The 16085-nt window shown below is 46.5% G+C and overlaps 2 protein-coding genes and 1 long non-coding RNA gene across 4 annotated transcripts in view; 1 reads left to right on the top strand and 2 right to left on the bottom strand.

Moving 5' to 3' along the window:
• The window catches only part of PRKAR1B (protein kinase cAMP-dependent type I regulatory subunit beta), a 109338-nt gene extending 101773 nt beyond the window's left edge, over positions 1-7565 (bottom strand). Inside the window, exons 1-2 of one of the 2 annotated variants that reach the window (XM_081169669.1) lie at positions 7443-7565; positions 5627-5811 (exon numbers count right to left, since the gene is read on the bottom strand). In XM_081169669.1, coding sequence (XP_081025795.1) covers positions 5627-5803 — 177 coding nt within the window. In that variant the 5' untranslated portion in view covers positions 5804-5811; positions 7443-7565. Of the gene's footprint in view, positions 1-5626; positions 5819-7442 lie in introns of those variants that run through there. The other variant, XM_081169670.1, reaches the window with a different exon arrangement.
• The window catches only part of LOC308573118, a 147279-nt gene that overhangs the window by 103473 nt on the left and 27721 nt on the right, over positions 1-16085 (bottom strand). The window lies entirely within an intron of this gene.
• The window catches only part of DNAAF5 (dynein axonemal assembly factor 5), a 28436-nt gene continuing 23912 nt past the window's right edge, over positions 11562-16085 (top strand). Inside the window, exons 1-3 of the mRNA XM_081169468.1 lie at positions 11562-12135; positions 14724-14908; positions 15466-15590. Coding sequence (XP_081025594.1) covers positions 11577-12135; positions 14724-14908; positions 15466-15590 — 869 coding nt within the window. The 5' untranslated portion in view covers positions 11562-11576. The remainder of the gene's footprint in view (positions 12136-14723; positions 14909-15465; positions 15591-16085) is intronic.

The following is a 16085-nucleotide window of genomic DNA, read 5'->3' as shown; positions in this document are numbered from 1 at the left end:
AGTTGTTATGGGGAAGTCCACCTGTTTCTTCCTCTGCTCGGTCAGATTTCTGGCTTTGGGCTGGCCTGTCTCTGTGCATGTTTTAACTCAGCTGGCAGCCCAGTTATCTGAGAGGCCTGCCTGCCTCAACTTCAGAGTCTGACAAGGCAAGCTCAAGACCTAGTTCCCCCATCACATTGTGGCCACGTCCATACCATAATCCTGAAGCACTCGTGCCATTTTAAGGGCCATGGCTTCCACCAAAGAATTCTGGGAACTGTAGTTTGTTAAAGGTGCTGAGAATTGCAATCAGCAATTCCCATAATTCTTTAGGATGGACGCCATGGCTCTTAAAGTTGTAGAAGAGTGTTTTCAATGCATGGTCTGAATTTGTGTAAAACCTACTCATTGGGCCCACAATGGGCCTCTTTTTATAAGCTGAATTTTGGAAGAGAACTGCGGTGGGCTCTCTTCTGACCTCCACCATACCGCCGCACTTTTAGAAGATACTAATAACTGAGGAGAAAAGGAAAGAACATCTTTAAAATGTACGTATCCATAATTTAGCCAAGCTTGCATTGTTCCTTGTTGACAAGAAGCCAAGCCTTAAGACACAAAGCTTCTTTCTCATGTACTGAAGATGAAACTTTGCCTTTGGCACATTTCAAAATGTGTTTTGGAAACACGACGGAACAGTAGATTATTATTATGATGCGTTATATACAAAACACTCGCCCATTGCCATCGCCAAGAGGCAGACCAAATGACGAGGTTTCAGAAACTGCATTCAAAACCCTGCACACTTTTATAGAGTCTTTGCTCAACCATCTTGTGTGTCTCTGCACAACCACACTTCCTAGTCGAAGATAAAGTGCCTTAGCATCTTTACCCATCCGCCAGGCCCTTCTGCTCTCCCCACACCCCAGCAAAGAGCCTGGACTGAATCATCAACGGCCAGGAGCCAGAGGAGAATGCCACACACAGAGGGATGGGGGAAGAACAGTGGCTCAGTGCACATTTAAAGGCAAAACGACTTAATTTGCACTTTCTGAAACAATACAAGTAGTGAAACACAGCCATCCTTCAAAATTCAGCTTCTCCAAATGTTGTGGTACAGTGCTCCAAACAAGCAAATTTTTTTATTTTAAAAAATACATATATTGGGGAAAATGTGCATAAAATTGTTATAGAGCATGTACCTCTCCCACAAGACACGGGATCACAGAATTGTAATGTTGGAAGGGACCCTGAGGGTCATCTGGCCCAACCCCCCACAATGCGGGATTTTTTTGCCCAATTTGGGCTCAAACCCACGACTGTGAGATTAAGAATCTCATACTCTACTGACTGAGCTCTCTCTCTCACAATGAATCTATTGTTGAAAATTAACATACAGAAATGCATTACGTTATGGCAAGTTGCCTGCCAGAATATGTACATTAGTTGAAACTGCCTACAAAAATATGTTTATTAAGAATAATTTTGCACTCAAACGTTAACAGATTTTAATTAGGATTTTAAAAAGAAAAAGAAAAATGCAAATTGCTGCAGAAATGTGGAGAACTAAATTTCAGACTTGAAACTGAGAACTGAAACTGATATAGCTGTTCATTTCTACATACACACATACCAATTTTCATTGTAATTCCTCTTGGAAATCAACCTCAGTTGAAAAGCACAGCATAAATTGAATAAAATGGCAAACAATGATCTCATCTCGGTCAGTAATACAAGCCAAACTGCACATCTCGGGATCTGTCCTGTGTTCTTTTGCATATATGACAATGCAACAGGTGCGGGAGCTCAGCGTTACAGCACCATCGATAGCCTTGCCCTCTGTGAATTTGTCTAATCCTCTTCCAAAGGCCTTGCGATTAAAGCGTCACAGAGGTATCCAAGGAAGATTCAGATTCAGGTGTCAAAAGGGCCGGCACAAAATCTCACCTCTCCATCTGCACCTTTCCTTATTTGAAAGACTTCATCATTGAAAGACTGGATAGACCAGGCATCCCCAACCTTTGGCCCTCCAGATGTTTTGGCCTACAACTCCCATGATCCCTAGCTAACAGGACCAGTGATCAGGGATGATGGGAAATTATAGTCCAAAACATCTGGAGGGCCAAAGGTTGGGGATGCCTGGGATAGACACATCTCAAGCAACCGCTCCCCCCTCCCAAAACATGATAGCTAATTCTTTAGTTAACTCTGCTCCACAGGAACACAAGAGATGATCCTTCTGATTTTCTCTTCTTTCATTCCCTAAGTAAAGCAATGATCACCTCCAAGCCAAGCAAGCATCTCAGAAGGTTTCCTGTGCACTTGGTCTGCCTCAGGCTGCCCCACAGTCCTCTCTCTATGAGTTGGGCTTCTCTTACCCACCCCTCTGTCACCCAAGCGTACGTGAGGTGATTTTAACTCGTTTTCGTCTTCACCAGAACAACTTAGGCCTGAAATGTCTGAAAAACCACCTTCATCCCCACAGGCCCTCTTGGGTGTTAAGATCAGCAAAGGAGACTCATTTGGTATGATTCTCATTATTATGAATAATAACAATATCCCACCTTTTCCTCCAAGGAGATCAAGGTGGCATAAATGGTCCCTCCCCCTCCTTAATCACTACAACAACCCTGTGAGGTAAGTTAGGCTGAGAGACAGTGACTGGCCTGAGGTCACCTGGTGAGCTTCATGGCTGAGTGGGGATTTGAACCCTCTTGTCCCATGTCCTTGTCCTACACTCTATCCACTAAACCACCACAGTGGCTCTCTGAAATTGTTGTTGTTGTTGTTGTTCCTTATCCATCCTTCACCATAAGGTCCCAAGGCAGGACACAGCAATTTAAAATTCAATAGTTAAAAAAACAGTTAAAACAAATTCCAGTCACAGAAATGGGGTAGGTTCTGAAAAGACATATCTCAAGGGTCAAAGGCCAGGGCAAAAATATGTGTCTTCAGCATGTGGTGGGAAACTATTTAAGAAAGGTGCCAGACACACCTCTCTGGGGAGAGAGTTCTGCAAGCTAAGAGCTGCCACAAAGAATGCCCTCTCCTGAGCCACTACAACCCCCCTGAACTTCTGAGGGTGGTGGAACTCCCAAGAGGGCCTCCTCTGCTGCTCTTCAGGCATGAAGAAGGTCTGCAGGATACTTCCACCAGCCTCAGAAGCATGGGCATAGCCAGGTTGTGCAGCTGCCCTCCCTATCAAATAAATAAAAATGCTTAACTAGCTGACCAATTGCATCACAGATAACTTGGTTCTGCCCCCCCAAAAAAACACAAAGCTTGCCCACCCACCAGTGGCGTAGCGTGGGTTGTCAGCACCCGGGGCAAGGCAAGTAATTTGCGCCCCCTAACCCGTGGATTTGCGCCCCCTAACCCTAACCCCCAGATGTTGCGCCCAGTGCGGCCAGCCCCCCCTGCACCCCCCACGCTACGCCACTGCCACCCACCCCCCAAAATAAATCCTGGCTACGCCCATGCTCAGAAGTGTGGGGAAAGCTGGTTTGGGAGTGGGCATTACCTGTGGTAGACCCTAAATTGTGGCACTCCCTCCTCACAAAGGCTCATTAACCACCTGCATCTCCCTTTTGCTGTCTACCACAAAGATACCTCTTTACCTTGGTCTCTGGTGAGTATTTTGCTTTGTGGGACCCTCCTCATTTGATGGAGGTATACTGTACAGTTTTTGAATGCTTTTTCTTGGCTTTTTAAAAATACCTGTAACCGTTTTGTCTGTGTTTATAACTGTATATTATACTGTAGCAACCCACCCTGGGACCTTAACGTTGGAGGGCAGGCAGAAAATCTTACAAATAAACAATGAATAAAAATCTTGACCATTCCTGCTTATGCCAGCCTTGCAAGTTGACCGCCGTTGTTTGCTGAAAGTGTTAGGCTAGCTAGATGCTAAGTTTGCGTTTTATTTTATCTTGTACTCTGCTTATCTCTGTCCCTCCTTCTTTAATCACTGTTCTTTACCGAAATAAACTCTCTATCATTTCGAATGCCGGAGGTTGGCTGGTTGCTTTTAGATTGCTACAGTTTTATCTCCCCCACACCAGCATGTCCCAAGGTCTGGACAAACAGAGACTCCAGAGAGGACAGTCCCATTCTTGCATCTAGCAGAGAGTCTGCTGACATTTCCCAGTTTCCAGGACAAGAGCCTGAAAGCTGTGGGTATCCCTGATCCCCACTAACTTAGAGGCTTATACAGTGGTACCTCGGATTACATACACTTCAGGTTACATACACTTCAGGTTACAGACTCCGCTAACCCAGAAATAGTGCTTCAGGTTAAGAACTTTGCTTCAGGATGAGAACAGAAATTGTGCAGCAGCGGCGCTGCGGCAGCAGGAGGCCCCATTAGCAAAAGTGGTGCTTCAGGTTAAGAACAGTTTCAGGTTAAGAACAGACCTCCAGAACGAATTAAGTACTTAACCCGAGGTACCACTGCGGTACCTCAGGATGCGAACGGCATCTGTTCCAGAGCCCCGTTCGCATCCCGAAGTGAACGTAACCCGTGTCCGTGCGGGTTGCGTTTTGGCGCTTCCGTGCATGCACATTATATCATTTTGAGCGTCTGCGCATGCGTGCACGGCAAAACCTGGAAGTAACGCACTCCGTTACTTCCGGGTTGCAGCGGAGCGCAACCCAAAAATATTCATCCTGAAGCGTATTTATCCCAAGGTATGACTGTATCATAATGTTGTGACTGTGCTACCTAAAGCTTAGAACCATCTATGAATGGTGTTTTACACCGTTGCACAGTAGATGTATGCACAAGGCTCAATGATTGCCGTACTTGTGGGAGCCCTTGGCCTCGGGCACAGCAAAGGAAATAACTCGGCATGAAATTTGCATATTCTGATTTACAGTAAATGTAAAGATTCCTCTGGGAAATTTGGGTGGTGGGTGGCTGAGGTTTCAGCACTACACTCTATAAAGCGGCCAGGTGTCCTGTAAGCAAAGATTTCACTTTGTTTTTCGTTTATAAAAAGTAGGAAAGGGCAGGAATTTGGGATAGGCGAATCTGTCCATTTCTGTTTCTCTCAGTTTCTCATTTCCCCATGCTTCAGTTCTCCAGATCTCCACATCAGTTTGTGATTCCTTTTTCCCTCTCGTGGAAATTCATCAGCGCTGTTGTGAAATTTCTCCTAATACACACCTTTTGGTGCGCAACCAAATATGTTTTTGCAAGCAATTTCAACAAATGTAATGCATTCTGCATGTTACTTTCCCAAATATATGCCTTTCTATGCACACTTTACCCCCACTATATGCATTCTTGTGCACATTACTTGGCCAGAAAACTGCACTGAAAAATTTGGAGAAATGCAAATTTCAAAAGATGGCTTTGTTCCGGTTCATATACGGATTCAGAAAGTGTAGAATAGGTAGATTCACCTTAAAATGAATAGAATTTCTTCCCCAACCCCAAACAGGATGTGTAGAGGTTGCCAGGAAAGACCTGTGGTTCAGGCCCACAACACCACCACCTTACACCTTCCCGTGATGTAAACATCACAGAGCTAGACAGACCAAGGGTCTCAGTCAGTAACAAGTAGCTTCCTAAATACTGGAAGTATCTTTGATTTTGCCCTGCTGTTACATTTGTGCCCTTTGCCCCTGTGCATATTTGACAATCACTGACCTTCTCCAGTTTCTCAAAATGTTCTCGCAAGAACTTCATCGGCCGGTCAGGTTTTGCTATGCAGAGGTTGACAATGCACTCTTTCAGAATCTGCTGGATATTATGCTTCTGAACGTAGCGTTCACATCCCTTCAGGCTCTCGTCGTCTTCCACATTGCAAGAGGATGAAGCAGCCATCTTTGTGACTGTAAACAGACAACAAACCTGGGTGAGAAAACGGCATGGTGTTTCAAGAAGCATAAGCCATTCTCCAAAGTCTTCAGGTGTACAAAACGGGACAGAAATCAAGTTTTCAAATACTGGGCAAAAAGTAACTTTCAGTATCTCAGTCCTATCAAACCATCTGCCAGCAACATAGAATATACACTGCATGTTCTTACCCAAAAGGGCTTGAATAGAAAACCCACGATGTAGCAGTCCTTAAATGTTCAGTGTGTTATAAGTCGTAGGCTCTTCATTAAAAGTCTCCCACCCCCAAAAAAGTTAAAATGATCTTTCTGCAAAATCTTCTGCTACTTCTGCATCATGGAGCAAAAAATATCCTAGCTCTGCCTGCAATAGACTAGTTTGCTATTAAATATTTTTTTCATAATAATTGTTGGACACTGGTTTTGGTGAAACTGATCTTTATCTAATGGACCTGGTGAGGTGGTGGCTTAGCCTTTTGGCATACAGAACACCCCAATGCTATTTCCTTTCCTCTCTCTGCAAATTCCAAAGAAACCATTGCATACTATTCTTTGGCAAATTCTGAACTCTTCAGTTCATTCTCCAGCAAATGTGGTACAGAGAATACCACCTCCACACCTTTTTGGTGTGTATTTATGGTTCTAGATATTAGTGCAGAAAAATATCTCAAGGAAACAATATTTGTTCGTGAAAGACAATAAACCAGCACTCCTCTTTCATCAAAGCAAACAAGAGGGCGAATGACCCATTCCTCCCGTCAATGCATTTCAGACGCTAAGCTCATCCAAAATAAAAGGACACGTGTTCGAACTGCAACAGAGATTGATCGGGATGTACAAACTAGAGAGCGGACTGTGCGGTGTCAATCACTGATTGCATTTCCCTCTCTTTAGGTAAGCATAGGTCCAAGATTTGGATGTGTTTTGCATGCACGGATCCCCCATTGGCAGAGGACCTGACATCACAAATTTTTGGAAGGTGATCCCCACAAGACTCCTAAGAGAGGAGGGACGGCAGGTCCAATCTCTTGTCAAACTGAATCTCAAATCACTGGAAGAAGATTAAAATCTGGGAGAAAACTGAGAAACGGAGCAACAAATAAAACTGCACAGCCTTAAGAGCTGCGCAGCGAGGGAAACCTCCTCCCCTTCCTTGTGCATCCTTCCCAAAAGAGCAACATCTCTTAACACTGTGAGTGATTCAGACTGAGGGTTGCAGTCCGCCAACATCCTCATCCCTTGCTGGGGTTTGATTTATACATGGGGAAAGGCTGTCTCCCCAAGCATTCCCAATGCCTCCTTATACCCCCCAACAAAGCACCATCGCAGTTTCTCTCTCTGTCTCTCCCTCTTTCTCGCTCTCGATGGAGAAGGAGGGGTATCCTTCATCCTCTTCCCCCCTCCCTCTTCCACCGTCTCCATCAGCAACAGCCCTTTGTGCTGAATTAATTCTCTCAGCCATTGTTGCTGGGGGAACAGCTGCCAAAAGCAAGCAAGCAAGGGAGGAAGGAGGGATGGAGAGAGAGGAGGGTGAGTGGGGGGAAGAGATCAGAGATCCCCTCTCCATAGCGCTAGGGGGACAAGAGCAGGCTGCGCGTGCAATGCCAGAGGGGACCATAGCTAAATACCTGAGTTGCTGGATCAGCGACAAGCAGCAGCGGCAGCTACAAACCTCTTCCTCTTTTAGCTCCCGTTATTCCGCAGTGCAGCCTCCTCCTCTTCCTCCTCCAGCGGCGAATCCCCCTTTCCCCTCCTCCGTGTGCTTTCAGAAAAGCCCCGGCAAAAGAGATCCCCGCTACTTATCCACCCCCAGATTTGTCTGCCTGCCTGTGTTTTGATTCCCCCCCCCCCTTTCTTATTCCCCTTGCACACAAAGCGTTAAGGCTCTGTTGCGCTAGCAGCAGCAAACCCACACACACAGGAAGTCCCAGCTGGCTGTCAGTCATGAGCAAGTTCAGCCTCCCTCCTGCATGGAGAGAAAAACACACACACACAGACACACACACAGGCTGGGAAGGAACATGCTCCAGGCCCTGTGCGATGCTTGCGGTTATGTTAGTCCAGTCACTTGCTTGGGGGATGATGATGATGTTGCTGCTGTTATTTTAAACTCACCCAAAATGAAACAGGTAGGGGAGAACTGGGGCACCGGTGGAGAGGCGAGGATCTGGGGTGATGGCTTAAAGAAGCAAGGATTTGGTGCCTGTTGGGACTAGTAGGGCAGAAGGCAATGAGCCCAGTAGTGGCTGGAGACAGAGCTGATGGCTGATGTAGCTAGAGCCAATGGCAGACAAAACACACTAAATCTAGTTTGCTCCCCACCCTCTTCCTACCTCCCAGGTTCTGCAAGGAGTAATCCTAAAGAAGAGGAAACCGATAGACAGCATGACCCCCTGGACTTTGGCTTTTGTTGGCCTCTGTCTGTCTTTTCAGACCTGGTATCCACCTGTAGCTGAAGCATACACCTGAGGACTATTTTTTAATTTCACTGTACATTTGTATGGCGGCAGTGCTGCTGTTGTGACTCATCCTAGGTCAGGCTGTGACCTATAATGTGTCCTGAAGACTAATGTATTGTGCATATGCTCATCTGGGTCGCTTGTGAACAGATTGTGCACTATAATACACTTCCCTTGCATGAAGGACCATAGCTCAGTGGTAGAACATAGGCTTTTCATGAGGAAGCTCCCAGGTTCCGTTCTTGGCATCATGAGTTAAAAGGGTTCAGGCGACAGCTTACACCAGGGCATAGCTGTCAACTTTTCCCTTTTCTTGCGAGTAATCCTATTCAGAATAAGGGAATTTGCCTTAAAAAAATAGTTGACAGCTATGCACCAGGGACGTGATTTGTAGCAGCTGACCAAGGATTTCTGACTCCCTGTTCTTTAACAGTAGCAACAGTTCTCCTTCTCCCAAACCCAAGCAGCCAAAATGAAGAAAAGAGGGGTGACAGGGATGCACTTTTATGACTTAAATTTGCAATTGATCCAGCAAAAACTGATGTTTAATGTATACGGGCCTCCACAATATTTTTACTGGAAGGCACTGTGTAATACAGAAAGACACTGGAGGTGTAATGCTGGAAATATCTCATTGAAGCATATGATGAGAGCATGCCCAGTGATATTTTCTTTTTAGGCTGAAGTTATTCATGTTGGGTTTTTTATTGGCAAAATCCTTGAAATTTGCAAATGTACATGCAGTTTTAAATTACATTCCTGTAGTATGGTGATTAATGGCAAAACAACAAAGTAGATTTTGTGAGCCTTTATGGTTGCTGAAAGACTTCTACTTTGAGCTGGAAGGATAAATATCCACCACCTATTTTGCAATGGTCTGAGGATCTCACTGCCCTTGCCACATTTGAATACATTTCTTATGTCTGAAATCTGTTTCATTATGCTTTTATATTTCATTGTTATTTCTCTTTTTTACTGTACACTGCTTGGATATTTTGATGTTTGGCAGTCTACATGTTCTGCAAGATACAGAGATATAAATAAACAAATTGTACCACTCTGTCTCAGCTGGCAATCTTGCATCTGTGTTCTGAATAAAATAAAATTTCTGGGCCCTCTTCAGAAGCAGACCCATCCATATTCAATGTACAGTGGTACCTTGGGTTACAGACGATTCAGGTTACATACGCTTCAGGTAACCCAGAAATAGTACCTCAGGTTAAGAACTTTGCTTCAGGATGAGAACAGAAATTGTGCAGCGGCTGCACAGCGGCAGCAGGAGGCCCCATTAGCTAAAGTGGTGCTTCAGGTTAAGAACAGTTTCAGGTTAAGAACAGACCTCTGGAACGAATTAAGTTTTTAACCTGAGGTACCACTGTATTGCAGTAATCCAAACAGGAGGCTATCATGGCATGGATAACAGAAGCCAAGCTAGGGTTAAAAGGTGGTTCTTACCACAATGACAACCTTCTTCTTCACTGACAAAGATGGTCAAAGCGTACATCAAAACAACATACCATATTTTTCGCCCTATAGGGCGCACTGGCCCATAGGGCGCACCTCTTTTTGGGGGGGCGGATATTTTCCCCCCCCCCCAGCCGTGGGGCTGGGGCGGGGGAAGCCCAAGCTTCCCCCGACCCTAGCCCCCAGAACAGGCTGCTGCCCGCAAGCCTTGCAAGCCTTGCGGATAGCTTCCTGAAGCCTGGAGAGCGAGAGGGGTCGGTGTGCACTGACGCCTCTCGCTCTCCAGGCTTCAGCGAAAGCCTGCATTCGCCCCATAGGACGCGCACACATTTCCCCTTCATTTTTGGAGGGGAAAAAGTGCGTCCTATAGGGCGAAAAATACGGTATATATTTTAAGCCAGAGATGGGGAGCCTGTGACCCTCCCAGCTGTTGCTGCACTACAGCTCCCATCATCACTAGCTATGCTGGCAGAGGCAAATAGCAGCTGGAGCTGAACATCTGGAGTAACCCATCTTTTTTCGCGGGCCCTTTCTGTGTCCTGATATGTCCACCCCCAATGTTGTGGCAATTAAACATGGGAGAGGTGTTTCCAGCTATCTCACTCCTTGCCTTTATGAGGCCTTGCAAGTTGCTGCAGGGGAGGGTCTTTTTTTTAGGATCAAGGGGAAACTGTCCAGCTCCCTTGTTATTTTTGCTATTTACAGGTGGAGTAATGTTGTTAATGTAATCTTGTTATACTTATAGAACTTAAATCGTGTGTATGTTTTGGTATGTTGTTACATTTGCTTTTGTTTCATTATGAAGTTGCTTTTGCACTGTTTGATTTTGAAACACCTTCCTGCTTCCTTTGTCATAAGCAGCTTTGAGCATGATTTTTTCAGCGTGTGTGGGAAAATGGTAAATAAAATCATGAACGAAGGACTGAAAAAGCAAAGGGAAAGTGCTTTCTTATCATCTGTCATTTTAATGTAAAGCTATTCTCCTTTTATTTGCTAGTAGAATCTCTGCTTTGCTAGTAAGAATGCTGAGGTTCCTCTTGCTACTCACGTTAACCACACTCCCACTTGGGCGCACAAAACGCTGTGCGAAGGCACACACTTGCCTTGCTGTCCCAAGACCTTGCATGGAGCCTTGTATGCCTCCTTCCAGCAACTCCTACAGGACCACCTCAGTGAGACTGAGGGTCTTGTGGTCTGGCGGCCCAGGACCTCCAGACACACTACCAAGACTTGCGTCCCAAGGAAGTCACTTGGCTGCCGTTAACACAGAGGATTGGCTTCACCCCCAGCGGCACACTCCATTGTCTCTCAAGACAACAAGAATTCAGTAACCATTGACATTGGGTGAACTCCCCTGGGCTCTCCTTCGATGGAACCAGAAATGAATTAGTCTGTTTCCAGGAAACAGGCTGAAATGGCAGAAGTGCTTGGGGTGGGTTTGCCTTCACCCTCAGAGGTGCACTGTCGCTTGAGACAGACAAATGCCAACAACGACGACAACATTATGAATTGCAAAGCATTTTATTTATTGACTCGTCGCTTTTGTGTTGCTTTAGGGTTCTCTCATAAGCTGCTTCGCGGCAACTTAGTAGCAGAAAAGCGTAAGAGCTCAGGCAGCGATCCTTGCTTATTGAGTATAGTTAGCGCTGCTTTAGCGAGCCCGCGCACCACCCCTCATCCTCCTCTTGACGCCAAGCCGCGCCCTCGCTTTCCGGCTCCTGCCATAAAGCACGTCGCCGGGCGCCGTAAACAAACCCCGCCGGCGGCCGCGAAGCCGCGTCGGGGCCCTTAGCAACGGGCCTAGCCGCCGCCTTCCCTTAGCAACGGGCACGCGGCAGCATGGCGGACGAGCCAGGGGCCATCGGAGACCACCACCCTCGGGTGGCCGAGGTCAGCCAAGCGGTGTCCCGGCACCTCGACCGCCTGCAGGACGGGTCCCGGCAGTCCCGCTTGCAGGCGCTGGCAGGCCTCCGCGCGGCGGTCCTGGAGCGGCCGCTGCCGCCGCCGGTGCTCCAGGAGGTGTTCGCCAAGGAGATGCTCCGGCCTCTGGCGCGCTGCCTGGTGGCCGACCCGGCCGAGCGCTGCCGGGAGCTGGCGCTGGAGCTGACCCGCCACGGCGTGAGCCAGGGCAGCCGGCCGGAGCAGGCGCTGCCCTGCCTGGTGCCGGCGCTGGCGCAGCGCCTGGGCCTCCCGCCGGGCGAAGGCGAGCCGTGCGAGGAGCTGCGCCTGGGCCTCCTGCAGCTGCTCAGCCTCCTGCTGCAGGCGTGCCGGGGAGACGCCCTGGCGCCTTACCTGCCCGAGCTGGTGCGCGCCTTGCGCAGCGCCCTCCTCGACCCGTATCCGCAGGCCAAGCGAGAGGGCTGCGCGGGAGCCGCCGCCTGCGCCAAAGCCATGCCAGGTGCGCGCAGGGGGGAGATGCGTGTGGGGTTGAGGAAGGGGCTGCCTGGTGGGGTGGGGAGGGTGCAGAGAAGAAGCCTGGCTTGGGGGGGGGGAGGAAAGGGGGCCAGGGCACTTTGAAGTGGAGAAAAGGTGTTTGTTCCCCCCCAGCTGGAGTTGGGGTGCTATAGGTAAAGAAAAAAGGTAAAGGACCCCTGGACGGTTAAGTCCAGTTAAAAGCGACTATGGGGTTGCAGCGCTCATCTCGCTTTTAGGCCGAGGGAGCTGGCGTTTGTCCTGAGACAGCTTTCCGGGTCATGCGACCAGCATGACTAAACTGCTTCTGGTGCAGCGGGACACCGTGACGTGAAACCAAAGCGCAAGGAAATGATGTTTACCTTCCCGCTGCAGCAGTACCTATTTATCTACTTGCACTGGCGTGCTTTCGAAGTGCTAGGTTGGCAGGAGCTGGGACAGAGCAACGGGAGCTCAACTCGTCATACGGATTTGAACCACCGACCTTCTGATCGGCAAGCCCAAGAGGCTCCGTGGTTTAGACCACAGCGCAAATTCATTCACAGAATCACAGATTTGTAGAGTTGGAGGGGATTGTACATCCAACCCCTACCATGCAGGAATCTTTCACCCAACGTGGGACTCCAAACTCAAGACCCTGATATGAAAAGTCTCGTGGTCTACTGACTGAGCTATCCTGTTTCATTTAAAATAAATCTCAAAGCGGTTTACCAAAAGGTAAAACCATAAAATCAAGAAATAAGAAACCTCAACCCTTCCTTAAAACATGCAAAAGTTAACCAGCTAAAATATATTGAAATTACCTCAGCTTTCTAAGTATCCAGGTACGTGCGGCTGCAACAGGAATGTTTATAGCAGGTGCCGAAAAAGAGTGTGGTGAAGGCAAGACCTGCTTGATCTCCATAGGCAAGGTGTTCCCAAGTGCAGGCGCTGCCACACAAAGTGTTTGAATTTGTAGTGCAGGTATTATATGACACCTGTGAAAGTGCCAGTTGTGCCAATCAAAGCAGTCAAGTGGGCACATGCGGGGCAAGGCGATCTTGTAGGTAAACTGGTCACAAGTTGATAGGGGCTTCATCTACTGATAGTAACACCTTGAACTTGGCCCAGCAGCAAATCGGCAACCAGTGCAGATCTCTGAGCGTAGGTGTTATATGCTGACAAGGCCTTACTCCTTACTCCTGCTGCAGCATTCTAGACTAATTGCAGCTTTCAGATCAAGCATGAGGGAAGCCCTACACTGTTCCTTCTCTTAGGACAAATGAAGTTGCATAAGAAAATGAGTCTCCTGGATTAGGCCCAGGGGCCCATCTGATCCAGCATCCTCTTCTCACAGTGGCAGTAGTACTCTGCTCAGCAGTGATCCCAGCGAATGGTGTTCAGAGGCATAATGCCACTTATAGTGGAGATGGAACAGGAGCCCTGTTTTTGGCCACTTCCATGCCATATGTTTCAAGCACATGGCTTCTCCCCCAAAAAGAATCCTGGGAACTCTGGTTTGTTCAGGGTGCTGGCAATTGTAGTTCTATTTCAGGGAAGCCATGCGCTTTAAATTAATATGGTGTGGATGTGATCCCCCTACCCACATTTGCACTTGGGGAAAGGGCCGCAGCTCCTTGGTAGAGCATCTGCTTTGCATGTAGAAGGTCACAGGTTCAGCCCCTGATATCTCCTGGTAGGGCTGGAAAAGAACCCAGCCTAGAACCCCGGAGCATTGCTGCCAGTCAGTGTAGGCCAGGGGTTCCCAACTATGGGGACACATTTGGAAACGAGAAACTCCTGTGGGCACCACAGTACACACCTACAACTAAAACCTGCTATCAAACCTAATTTTGTATATGTGCCCTGGGGGTGGGGAGGACCCTGAGAGTGCCAGAGAAGGCATCTGTGGGCATATGTTAGTGACCCCTCGTGTGGCAAATAATACTGAGCTAGAGGACTGCTTCTGTATATAAGGCAACTACATCTTACTAAAAGACCACAGGAGAAGTGAAAACTTAACAGCCTGGGTTGCTTTTGTCTTTAAGAGCAGCAGACTGAAGAAGCCAAGTCATAGGTGGTGTCAGAAGAGGATGGGCAGTCACCCCCAAGAGACGTAATCTGCCCCCTCCCATGGCTAAACCAGTATGCTGGACCCTATCTGAAGGCAATTTGCACATATAAACTGGAAATCAAAATAATGCACTCATCTATGCTTCCTTGAAGGTTAAAACATGATTTAAATCAATAACATTTATTCATAAGAAACATGTTTAAGACAAGAATGTTGATGTGAAATAGTTCTCTATCAAAAATGTATGATAAAGCTCACCTTGGCCCCACTTTGACCTTTCTGTGATCTCCCATTTCCACCGCCCCCTGCAGAAAATACAGAAAAAGGCAGCTGAAATGAAATCTTTCAGTAAGATTAAGATTGCTGTTCTACCATTCCACAGCACCCTTACAGATTCATTGGAGGCTGTATATTGGTAGTGTCCAAGTCTTCGCTCAGCATTCTATTATAAAACAGTGCACACACCTAACTACACTACTTCACCAGGAGTAACATAATTTTTCTTTATTTTCCTCTGCCAGATACCTTTCACATGCAGTCAGAAAGTTTGATCAATCCCTTAATGCAAGCAATTTCCCATCAACACTATAGAGTCCGTGTTGCTGTCATTCAGGCTACAGGAGCAGTGATTCAGTATGGCAATGTGAAGTCTCTGGACGATGTGCTTTCTCACCTAGCCCAGCGGTGTTTTGATGAGATCCCACAGGTAACTTGGTTCTGGCTAAATTGTAATCCAAGCAGTTATTTCTTGAAGATACATGTGAGAGACCATATTTAATATTTAATTTTAGCACTGCAATCTTGGAACAGTTTTTCTCTTTTGTTTTTTACTGTCAGATTTCCAAGACTGTTTTAAGATTTTCCTGTTTGAAATGAGGCTTTTAAAACTAAATTTATGGAACACCAGTTTGCGTGTTATGATGAAGGATAAAGTAAAAGCCTGCCTGGGTTATATTTCTTTTTATTTCTTATTTATTTATTTAATTTATATACCACCCTTCATTCAAAGATCACAGGGTGGTTTACAGTATAAAACCACAAAAACACATAACATAATAACAAACAAACCCCTCCCCCTCCATCTCAAAGAACTTGCAGGGATGTATGAAGAAAGCTGAATCTTTATTTTTAAAAGAAGTTTAACCAAAACCTCAGGCTGCATGAGTTATGGGTTGTTGGTTTTTTTAAAAAAAGTAGTACAGTGATCTGTTTTTATATTTGATGGATGTAAATGTGTCATACATTGCTTTTAAATATTTCTAGGTTAGAGAGGCTGTTACCAGTGTCACTGGAGAGTGGCTACTGCACCTGCGGGATAGATACTCTTATTTTCACAAGTTAATTCCTCTGTTACTCAGTGGCCTTACTGACGAAATACATGAAAACAAGTAAGTAGAGCTCAGAATCCAGTTTATATAATTTATGCTCTATTTGGATGTTGCAGGTCATGTATTAAAATAGAGAGTGGGACCATGCTGTCTAGCTCTACAACTGAAATAGTGTGTTCGTCCATCGCTAATGTATGTGCATTGAAATGAATGAAGGTGGAAGCTGTATGCACAACGGCTTCCAGTCAGAAAGTAACATTTACTGCTGTACGGAAAAGAGATCTGCTGACCCAAGGCTCAGAATACTTGCTTTCCTTCTGTGTCTCAAGCATCAGCCAAATGAAAACACATCCAAGTACCTAAGGATCTCTCATTACTTGATGACTCTCAGCTGAATGCTTTTTTTTTTTTCCTTTGCACTGAAAAGTATGTCCTTTGAGTTGAAATACGCAATATGAAAGGTCAGTCTATTCTGAGGAATCTGTGATGGCTCATTCACACATGCAGATTGTCCTTTGACACTACATTCAGTGACTGGCACATGTACCAAATTCC

The sequence above is a fragment of the Podarcis bocagei genome (genome assembly GCF_964188305.1).
Source record: "Podarcis bocagei genome assembly, chromosome: 14".
NCBI lineage: Eukaryota > Metazoa > Chordata > Lepidosauria > Squamata > Lacertidae > Podarcis > Podarcis bocagei.
This window is presented reverse-complemented; position numbering and strand designations above follow the sequence as displayed.